We start from the raw sequence: 11,127 nt of genomic DNA, 5'->3' as shown, positions 1-11,127 counted from the left end.
TCTTTCTTTCTTTTTTTTAAAATATCAATATGGTACAAGATTATCCTGTTTAAATCAATGTGATAAATGCGTTAGGTCAAAAGTAATCTAAAAGTAATCGAGAAGTGATCTGATTATATTACTTAAAACGTGTAATGTAATGAATCACATTACAAACGACAATTTTTGTCATGTAATTCGGGATCAATAACAGACTACACTTTGTAAGTAATCTACCCAGCACTGTAGATATTCTATGGGCTGCTAAACGTAAGCCATAGCCATCTTGGAACAATAATTTGTCAGTTGGTCAAAGCTGGTCCATGAACACTTGCGAGCAAGTTGACTGTGTGTCTGCATCAGTAGTTATACGCATATATGAATATCTATATCTGTAATAGACATCAGATGAATATTTTGCTAAACTAACAATACAACAAAATAAAGGCAGTAGCTATCATACCATTAAGTTAATAAACCTGTTAACATTTATCCAATTGCTTTGGGAATATAAATATTGGTGTTACAACCAGAGTGTCACTTTGGAAAATGATTTGATTTTTACTGTTAGTGACGACTCGTTGACTGTTCCAAGATGGCGGACGCACCAACATGTCCGCAGCGGTCCACTGTGGCATCTACATATACGGTCAGATTTAGTGTTCTGAATGTTTTTTAGTGGGCATTGCATGTCTTGTGGTTTGTGACCCTCTCTGATGAACTGTTTCTATAGGCTGTGTGGGTGGACATGGCAAAGATGTTAACCTCCACTCAGGGCCAACCGGTCACCAGACGACATGCTGTTTTGTGGAAGTGTGCTGAACATACGGGCCCAAATGTGCTGTATGCTTTAAGCTTATTACGGACTTTACAGCTGTTCTCTTTCTCCCAGTAGTTTCTCACTCTCTTTCATCCACAGTTCAATTGTTCCTCGTTCTTTTCTTTAGCTGTCTGACAACCTACTTTTCTCTGTAATTCAAATTCCATTTTTTTTGTTACACAGTTATTTTTGTCCCTGTTCTCTGGTTGTCTCTAAGGCCTGCTTGTCCTTTTAATCTCATAACTTTGAAAATCATTATTACACATACTTTATTGTTCAAACGTTTGAGGTTTGGTTCGATTTTTAAAATGTTTTTGAAAGACATCTCTTAGGCTCATCAAGGCTGTATTTATTTGAGCAAACATACAGTAAAACTGGTATATTCAGAAGTATTGTTACAGCTTCAAATAACTTTTCTAATATATTTTAAAATGTAATTATTCCTGTGATCAAAGCTGAATTTTCAGCCTCATTACGCCAGTCTTCAGTGTCACATGATCTTTCAGAAATCATTCTAAGATGCTGATTTGAAACTCAAGAAACATTTCTTATTATTACCAATGTGAAAAAACAGTTTTTCCGCTTAATAGTTTTGTGAAACCATGACACTTTTCCCAGGATTCTTCGATAAATATTTATTTTTTAAAATATATTTTGTTTATTTATTAAATAGTTATCTTTTGTCTTTACCTATTACTTTTGATCAATTTAATGCATCCTTGCTGAATAATAATTTCTTAAAAAAAATTAAAATAAATTGTTAGTGACCTCTTTTGAACAATTGTGTATAACGTCAGTTGTAGCCCAAAAAATTTTTGGTCAAAAATAACGACTTTTATTATGAATAAGTATTTTTTTGTGTGACTTTTTGTATTATGACTTTTTTGCCATTATGTATTTTCTTTTATTAAGATTTTGCTTTGTGCTTTATACTATTAATATAAGTCTATTCAAGTCTTTTTCTCACACAAAGCAATCATGTTGCTTCAGAAGACCAAAAAAATGTATATACGTAGTTTTGATATGATCAAAAGCACCTTGGATAATCTTCAAAACATCTTTTTGTAACACTTTGGCGATGTGGACAAAAACAGGACCACACATTAAAATGCTCTGCTGATGCTCCTTCCAGATTTTGTCATGTAAACGTGTACCTCATGTTTCCCTCTAAAATCCTGTTGGTGTTACAGAAACAGGAGGTTCGATTCATCTGCAAGTCATGTTCTAAATAACCCTCTTGGCCTGCGGACAATCACTCTCACGCGTGTGCAGCGCTCTTGAATCATGCTCCGCCTGTTCGGGACAGTTGGTGGCACTAATTTGTCCGTGTTTTTGGCGCGCTACCTCTTGCCCTCCCCTAAGTATACGCGTGTGCAGCGCTCTTGAATCATGCTCCGCCTGTTCGGGACAGTTGGTGGCACTAATTTGTCCGTGTTTTTGGCGCGCTACCTCTTGCCCTCCCTAAATATCGGGTCTCTGCCATCTGCTATGCAACGTGCCCACAGAGAGAGACTTCCATCGGGTCTCTGCCATCTGCTATGTTTAACTGTGCTGGCCAGGGCAGAAACGGGCAACGTGCCCACAGAGAGAGACTTCCAGACCTCGGCTGACTCCACAGTGTCTTCACAGACCCACCTGGAGCCCTCCGTTTCTACCAAAGTCTTTGATTCAAAACATTTTAAAGATATTAAAGAATATATGAAAGTTACAAAAAAAAAGTAACTTTTTCATGATATTCTCACTTTTTGAGATGCACGTGTATATATATATATATATATATACACACACACACACACACAAGACCCACCTGGAGCCCTCCGTTTCTACCAAAGACTTTCAAACAAAACATTTTAAAGATATTAAAGAATATATGAAAGTTACAAAAAAAAGTAACTTTTTCATGATATTCAAATTTTTTGAGATGCACGTGTATATATATATATATACACACACACACACACACACAGACATATATATATATATATATAATATATGTATATGTGTGTGTGCCATCAATAGTTTTTTCCTGTGGTTTATGTACAATTTCTAATTTCACAGAATCTCATAGTTATTACATAGTAACAACATAACTAACATTTGTAAGTTGCTTTGGATAAAAGCGTCTGCTAAATGACTAAATGTAATGTAAATGTACAACTTTTACATGTTTCCACATTCACTCAGAGTTTATTGAGCAGATACAACATGGTTTAATTGAAAAATATTAAGTTATTACTGTTTTGAAGCTTACAGTCCACTGGGTCCAAATGGATCCAGGAATGCAAACATTTTATGCATGCATTATGGCGGTAATAAAGTTTTTCCCCTTTATGAATGATATCAGTACAGTTGTTTTAAACTATATGCCCCCCAAAAAAAAAAAAAAAAGTTTTAATGTAGAAATAAAAAATATATATATCACTTGTAAAAGTGGTTGTATGTATAAATTGTATTTTAATGCATTTTTTAATGAATGTCATGTCTTCTATGCGCAAACCATTTTTAAATTTTTTTTATTTATGCTGTTAAGTTAAAATACTCCTTCACATTCTAGTTTCTATCCCTAACAGCACACATCTGAAATCAACATGACAGCCCTTGTGAGAACAGCAAACACATGAAGAGCATTGATTCGTTTGCAATACGAGTCTAGAGTAGACCATTGGTCTCAAACTCAGTTCCTGGAGGGCCACAGCTCTGCACAGTTTAGCTCCAACCCTAATCAAACACACCTGATCCAGCTAATCAAGGTCTTCAGGATCACTAGAAACTCTGCAGAGCTGTGTCCCTCCAGGAATTGAGTTTGAGACCAGTGCGAAAGCATGGGAGAAATAACGAGAGAGAGAGAGAGAGAGAGAGAGAGAGAGAGAGATGTGGGCATGTGAGGTGAACACGTGTGTCTAAGAGAGAACAACATCAAAACATGCTGGAAAAACTATTTTTTTCATTTTGTGATAGTTACATTTGTGCAAGTTTGCTTTTTTTTTTACTCACAATGAAATATGAGTTTGCTAAGACTTTAAGTGTATAAACATGAATTTGAAATGTCGATCTTTGGTTCCACATGCATAAAAGGAAATCCACAGAAAAATACTTTTTGGCTTTCATCAGAGCTGCATAAGACAGCCTCTGACAGCCTCAAAACCCCTGGACATTTTTCATGTTCTCCAAAAATTGCATATAAACTAAAGTTAATCCACAATGCTGCTGTATAAACATCTAAAACATACATCAAATAGACACCGGCTGCTCTGAAAATGTCTTTTCCAGGGAAACGTTCTTGTTTTATTGTCACTACAGCCAGTGAATGTGATAAACGCAGTGCTGTCCATGTGATTTTGTGATGTCCTCGTCTCCCCTTCTTACACACACACTCACACGGATTACACTAAACATGGCATGTGATGGCCATAAAGCAATTCTTTATAGATCACCAATCAATCTATCCCTAAGGCTGACTGAACCGCCTCATAAAAATGCATTTGTTGATAGACAACTGGAACCCAGGAAGGAAAATATGTGTTCCTGTTGTAGCTGTATGCTAGCAAGGAAAAATAATATTACCTAAACGCACAAATGGATAAAAGCATCTACAAAATGCAGAAATATTAAACTTTATTATATTTCATTTAAATAAAAAGTATAGTATTTCTAACCGAAAATCATTTAACACTAAAAACTACGATAAATCATTTTAAATGCTACAAGTGAATTTAGATGTCAGAATATTGTATGCAAAAAAGTAGTGCTGTCAAACAATTAATCGCGATTAATCGCATCCAAAATAAAAAATTTTGTTTATGTAATGTATATGTGTGTGTACTGTGTACATTTATTATGTATATATAAAAGCACACACATACAGTATATATTTTGAAAATATTTACATTTACATGCATATATTTATATTATATATAAATATATTTATTATATAAACATAACATATTTTTCTTAAATATATACATGCATGTGTTTGTATTTATATATACATAATAAATATACACAGTACACACACATATATTATGTGAACAAAAACTTTTATTTTCGATGCGATTAATCGTTTGACAGCACTAAAAAAAGCAATATTCATTTTTATGAAATTAGTGCAGAAAAAAGGAATTAGCATTTTTAAATACATTTAACTGTGTTTTAAAATTATTAATGTTTAAAAAGATTTACTTAAGATTAATTTAAATGTGCGTGACACATGACTTGCTCTTTTCATTACGTATAAGTCTATTGTCACAAGGACAAAAAATATACTTTTTTATAAAACCCAAAATACAGTTTTTTACCCAAATTTTTTTACCCAACATTTGCTGGAAAAAAGTTAATTTAGGACCAAACCAAGAGCAAAACGAGCATTGTAATCATTCATTTGTTCGTCTATATAGCCAAAACAAGAGTTAATCCTGTGAATGAAGAGAAAACGGACTCACCTGCATCAAAGTCTGGATATGAGCGGCACGATCGCACAGCGAGGAAAAAGAGAAAGAAAATGTCAATTATTTGTCTTTTCAGTCTTTATCTTTTTTTTTTTCTACATTACTGCATGCATTTATTCATAAACGACAACACACATCCACCATCTGGCTAACTGGAACATTAGTTATGATCATTGCTACATTCAGATCTCAATGATCAATGCAAATAGTCCCTGCGATGTCACAAAGTTATAAATCGATGTTAGAACTAGTTTCTGCCTTCACATCCAAATCAGATTCAATTTGAAAGTGCCCCTATTATGGATTTTTGAAAATTACCTTTCATGCAGTGTGTAACACGTACAGCTCTAAGTGAATGAAAACATCCTGCAAAGTTTTAAATCTGAAAGTGCACCGTGTATAACATTATTGTCTCTCAAAAGAAAGAGTCGACTCTGAATCATTGAAACGAGTCGTTTTTAAAACGAATCCCAAGCCGTTTCATCTTGACGTCAACATGAACATTTACATATTGCCCGCCCACTTGTCTGGGGACTCCCAAAACCAAAATATGAACTTTCATTACCCATAATAGTGGCACTTTAAATCTGCTGGGCCAAATTAACTTGCTTTTGTCCAGAAATGCCCCATCAATACTACTGGAATCTGAACAAAGACGAGCCGAGACAAAGATTCAGGGTCAGAGGGAAAAGTCAGAGTGTTTCTGGCCCGGATCTGTTGGCTGCGATGCCCTGCTGGCTTGCAATGTGCTAGCAGATGGATGTTAGAGAGCGTGTGTGTGTGTGTGTCTTGAGGGCCAAATTCCCGGGGAGATCTGGACGGGACAGGCTTTATTGATATGGTGATGAAGCACTTTAAACAAACAAATGACACAAACGGAGGTGAACATATGTAGCTGAAGCACATGAAGGGAGAGTGTTTCTTATACAAGCATTATCGCTAACTGAACTGTCACAAACATGACAGCAAAGGGGTTGAGTGATCGGACAATATTATGACAGGAAGTGTGTCGGTGCTTCAGAGGAAATAACTTCACCTGACACCCCGTTTTTATTTTAGGGTTAATAATTCAGTAGCCACACCTACATCTGTCTGATCAGATTCAACTGAGGATCTGAGGTGGGAAGGTTGTATGGGACGTGGGTTTCATATATTATGAGTGAAAACCGTTTCACATGACCCCTTAGGTGGAAAGAGGCAGTTAAAAGAGGAGGAGGAAGAGACAAAACGAAGACTTAACAGAAGAGAGCGGGAAGGTATCCGGCAGACAAGAAAGATAAAAGGCCAGAGGGGGAAGATGACAGAAAAGAGATGGAAAATGAGGACGGATACAGTAAAGAAAGCAGATGGTGTTCTCACTCGCTGCTGTATGGTGGCATGTTTGTGCTCCATCTCTCTCTTCTCCATCGCTGAGTCTATGACCAGCTGATCCAACTGAAATAAAAACACAAAGGGCAGTGTTACACTTTTTTTTTTTTAAGTTGTAAATAAAACAAAGGTTATTGGAATATGTTTTACAAGAAAATGCCATTTCAATCTTTCTATTTCAGTTTTTTTATGTTTAATTCAATCTTTTACTTGCTATTTTTGTAATTATTTGTTAAATATACTAGCAGTTTCTGAGTGATTTTTTTTTTCATCATACCACATTTTTCATTGTATATAGATTATTTTTCATCATATTTATAACTGGTAGATTTTTATTCACAAAAGGACTCGTTTTATTCTGTGTGTGTGTATATATAGGTATTTTATGATATTAATAGAAATTATATTTTTTGCATAAGCCTTTGTATAAACTAAAATGCAGAACTAAATTTCTGTTTAATTTTGTTTTTGAAACAGTAAGGAGTAAATGCTTCTTTTAAAAAAAGGAAATTATTATTTAAAAAAAGACTATAAATATTTATTATTATTATTATTATATTTTTTTACTTTAATTTGAATTATTATTATTATTATTATAAATTGTTTATATTCATTTAATTATAAAAATAAATATAATTTAATTGTTCATTATATTATTATAATATATATTTTAATTTAATAAATTATATTTATTATTATATTATTTACTATTATTGTTGTTGCTTCAGTTTTTAATAATAACAATAACAATCAAAAATACATTCATAATTTACTTTACTTGTGAATACCACTGTTGACTGCTGCTCTTTAGAGACTTATCGGTTAAATGTGTGTGAAAACTGATAAAAATTATGGTCTTTCTTTATTAAAGGTAACATGAAATTACATTAGCAACACATTTAACCTTGATAATGTGACATGGCAAAACAACATTTATTAGGACACAATTCTAATTCATTATTATATTATATTATATTACAATGGCCTTAACATCAGGAAAAATTGCTGAGCCAGTTGCTAAAGTAACTAATAGTAACATAATAAAATATTATGAAAATAAACTTTAGAATAACATGCAGTGATGAATCGTGCACAATCAGACTTTATTAATTAGGGTGAATTATATTTTCAGCTCGTCTTTAAGCCCGTCTCAGAAAGATGCAACGTGCCTGTCAACCTCAAGGATAGACATTATCCCTCATTTTCACTCATTAGGCCTGTGTTAATTTGGAGCCTGGGGCTCGTCAGCAAATGTCCAGCATTAGGCGCAGGTGTCGGGGGAGAGCAGGTGAACAGAGGGCCCTAATGAGCTGCTGATCCTGGAGGAGCAGATGTGCAGATCCATCTCACCTCAGCAGCCAGCTTCTTCATGTAGGGGTCGATCTCGTCCAAGAGGTTGAAGCCCTGCTGGAAGAGACTGTGCTGAGCCTGCATGAACGACAGCATCTGTGGAGGAGAGCAAACAGTCAACACTGAAAACTACGGAGGAGGAGAATGCTGGTTTATAATGGCATTTGAACCCACTCACCGAATCCAAAATTTCAAATTTCTTTTTGGCCTGAAGAACATTGATCTGAGAAAGATATCAAGAGAAGAGCACAGGCATTATTAGTAGGTGCTTTTAAAGGGGTAATATGATGTTGCTAAAAAGAACATTATTTGGTGTATTTGGTGTAATGAAATGTGTTTATGCGGTTTAAGGTTAAAAAAACACATTATTTTCCACATACTGTACATTATTGTTTCTCCTCTATGCCTAGCCTTTCTGAAACGCGTTGATTTGTACAAAACTCATCGGTCTGAAAAGCGAGGTGTGCTCTGATTGTTTCTTTGTGTGAAGATTTGGGCGGCGTTATGCAAATCTTCCCACATAGTGACATAGACATGTGGGGGTGTGTTTAAACGAGGCGTTTTAGGAAGGCGTGGACCAGTCTTAACTTTTATAAAGAATATCTCTTTGGGTTTGAGACTTTAGTCTTTGCAACTTTAGGGATCTTATCTATTCACGAACAGCTTGTAACACTCCAAAGAGAAAGGAAAACTTGAAATCGCATCATATGACCCCTTTAACAAAAGGGATTCAAACCTACAACCTTTGGTTTCCAACCCACTAAGCCATTTCACCACAAAGCTGTTATTTTTTATACAAACTAACCATTTTTGGCAGGGCAGAATCATGGTGCAATGAGGCAAGAGGATCCTGAGACTTTTAGGGCCCCTGGCAGTGGCCCTCAATCCATTCTTGTCACTTTTAACCCACAATAACCACATTTTTTGTCTTTTTAGACTTTAGATGGGGAAAACAAGCTATTCATGTGTCTAATTTCGTATGTCAGTGATCACACATGACCCTGCTCCACACAGTGGCCTTTAGAGACACTACAACCTGTTTTTGTCCTGATGCATTAACATATTAAATATATTTGACAGCCTCATGAAACATAAATGGTCTCAGATATCAATTTAAATTAAACTGCTCGCCATTTCTCTGTAGTAAATGAAAAGCCCACCATTCTGCATTTGGTTTTTACCAAAACAGCTTTTATGGAGAAGGAAAATTAAATGTTTGTGGCCCAAATTTCACAAACAAAATGAAAGTTGTGATACTAGACTTTTTTTAAAAATTGTTCCACACTGTAAAAAATATGACCAATATTTATGTGTTTTTATATTACTTTAACTCATCAAAATAAGTTAAGCAATTTCCAGCTTTAAATTGTAAGTTGTACAAGATTCAACAGTTTTTTTTTTAAGTCAGTTTAATGTAATTTAAGTTTAAATGACTTACAAATTGTACAATGAACAAATTTAAGACAGCAACTTATTTTTTAGAGTGCACTTTTTTTTTTGTCTACACACTGAAAGTCGGTGGGGTTCAAAACAACATTGGACCCCACTGACTTTTTTTCAAAAATTGCGAATGATGTGCGGGTGATTACAATATTCACATCCCCCCAGTTTTCATCGTTTTGGAGATTTTCCAAATGTATATTTTACATGTCATTTTATTGAGTTCATCCAAAAATGAAAATTCTGTCATTATTCACTCACTGTCAGGCTGTTCCATTTTCTTCTTCTTCTGCTGAACACAAAAAAGAATTGGAAACACAACAGTTGATGGTCCCCATTGAATTCCACAGTATTTTTCCCATACTATGGAAGCCAATGGGGACCATCAACTATCTGTTTACCAACTTTCTTCAAAATATCTTCTTTTATGTCCCAAAAAAGAAAGCCACTCATACAGGTTTGTAACAGCTTAAGGGGGGAGTAAATGATGACAGAATTGTCATTTTTGGGTGAACTATCACTTTTATTTTGAAATACCTGTAACACGTAGTCCAGGGCGAGGTGTCGGAAGCACTTCCGGGTGGTGATGAGGGTGCTGGTGGCCTCCTCCACCTCATGCGGTTTGCTGCGCGGTGCCTGTGCGTTCTTCACCTGGGCGATCTCCATATCCTCCCGCACCTTATCAAACTGCTTTTTCGTCTCTTTAAACTTCCGAACATCCCTGCGTATTGATACATAAAGAGACATGCTGCAGGGAATATATGACAGAGGGCAGGAAAAGGGTTAAAAACAGAAACAAGGTCAGGAGAAAGAATAAAGGACTCACTCCTTCACAAAATTATGCAACTGTTGCTTTACGGACCTCTGGGCCTGGTCGAACAGGATCTGTAAAAGATACAAAAGGAAAGCAAATGTATCTGTGTCGAACAGAAGAATATTGAATGGTATTTTGTATAAAGAAGGGGGCAGTGGAAAGAGGCGGGACTTGTCACAGATGTTTTCTAATTGGGTAGGTATGATGTAGCGCAGCGGTTCTTCATCCTGGCCCCCCCCCCCTGCACATTTTGTATGTTTCTCTTATTGCTTTAGAGGTTTCTTCCATTCAACCATAAGTGCCCTGTGAAGTGGACATCACAGTGAACACTGTGTAGGGACCATGTCAATCAGAACACAGTTCATTCATGGAGCTCTCTTTTAATGAGCTGGTGATTTGAATCAGGTGTGTTAAAAGGGAGACATGCAAAATATGCAGAGCAGGGAGTTCAGGATTAAGAACCCCTGATGTAGTGGTGTGTCTTTGTGAACGAATCCTTTAAGTGGACAAATTCTTCTTGTTCATTTCGACACTTCATTGGTCAACAAATTGGACAATCATTCAGTTCATGTGATTTAATCTTGTTCACGGTTCAGTTTTGTGAACAATTCAATGACTCAAAAACTTATAATACTAAAAGACACTCACTTGTCGCCACCTACTGGCATAACAATGTAATGTTTTAGTTTATTTTTTTAAAGAAATGAATACTTTTATTCAGCAATGACACGATGAAGCTGTTCTTTTGAACATTCTATTCAAAGAATCCTGAAAAAAATCTATTAGGTTTTTCACAAAAATATTAAGCAGCATATTAAGTGTTTTTTTTAACACTGATAAAAATAAGAAATGTTTCTTGAGCAGCAAAGCAGCCTATCAGAATGATTTCTGAAAGATCATGTGACACTGCA

The 11,127-nt window shown here is 35.3% G+C and overlaps 1 protein-coding gene across 3 annotated transcripts in view; it reads right to left on the bottom strand.

Moving 5' to 3' along the window:
• LOC107714502 (arf-GAP with coiled-coil, ANK repeat and PH domain-containing protein 3-like) overlaps positions 1 to 11,127 on the bottom strand; it is a 101,343-nt gene that overhangs the window by 22,619 nt on the left and 67,597 nt on the right. For 2 of the 3 annotated variants that reach the window (XM_016520358.1, XM_016520359.1), the window contains exons 5-10: positions 10,229 to 10,287; positions 9,940 to 10,123; positions 8,141 to 8,185; positions 7,963 to 8,058; positions 6,604 to 6,678; positions 5,239 to 5,250 (exon numbers count right to left, since the gene is read on the bottom strand). In XM_016520358.1, the coding sequence (XP_016375844.1) occupies positions 5,239 to 5,250; positions 6,604 to 6,678; positions 7,963 to 8,058; positions 8,141 to 8,185; positions 9,940 to 10,123; positions 10,229 to 10,287 (471 nt within the window). Of the gene's footprint in view, positions 1 to 5,238; positions 5,251 to 6,603; positions 6,679 to 7,962; positions 8,059 to 8,140; positions 8,186 to 9,939; positions 10,151 to 10,228; positions 10,288 to 11,127 lie in introns of all 3 variants that reach the window. The other variant, XM_016520360.1, reaches the window with a different exon arrangement.

The sequence above is a fragment of the Sinocyclocheilus rhinocerous genome, unplaced genomic scaffold, assembly GCF_001515625.1.
Source record: "Sinocyclocheilus rhinocerous isolate Xijiao unplaced genomic scaffold, SAMN03320098_v1.1 scaffold269, whole genome shotgun sequence".
In the NCBI taxonomy this organism is placed as follows: domain Eukaryota; kingdom Metazoa; phylum Chordata; class Actinopteri; order Cypriniformes; family Cyprinidae; genus Sinocyclocheilus; species Sinocyclocheilus rhinocerous.
This window is presented reverse-complemented; position numbering and strand designations above follow the sequence as displayed.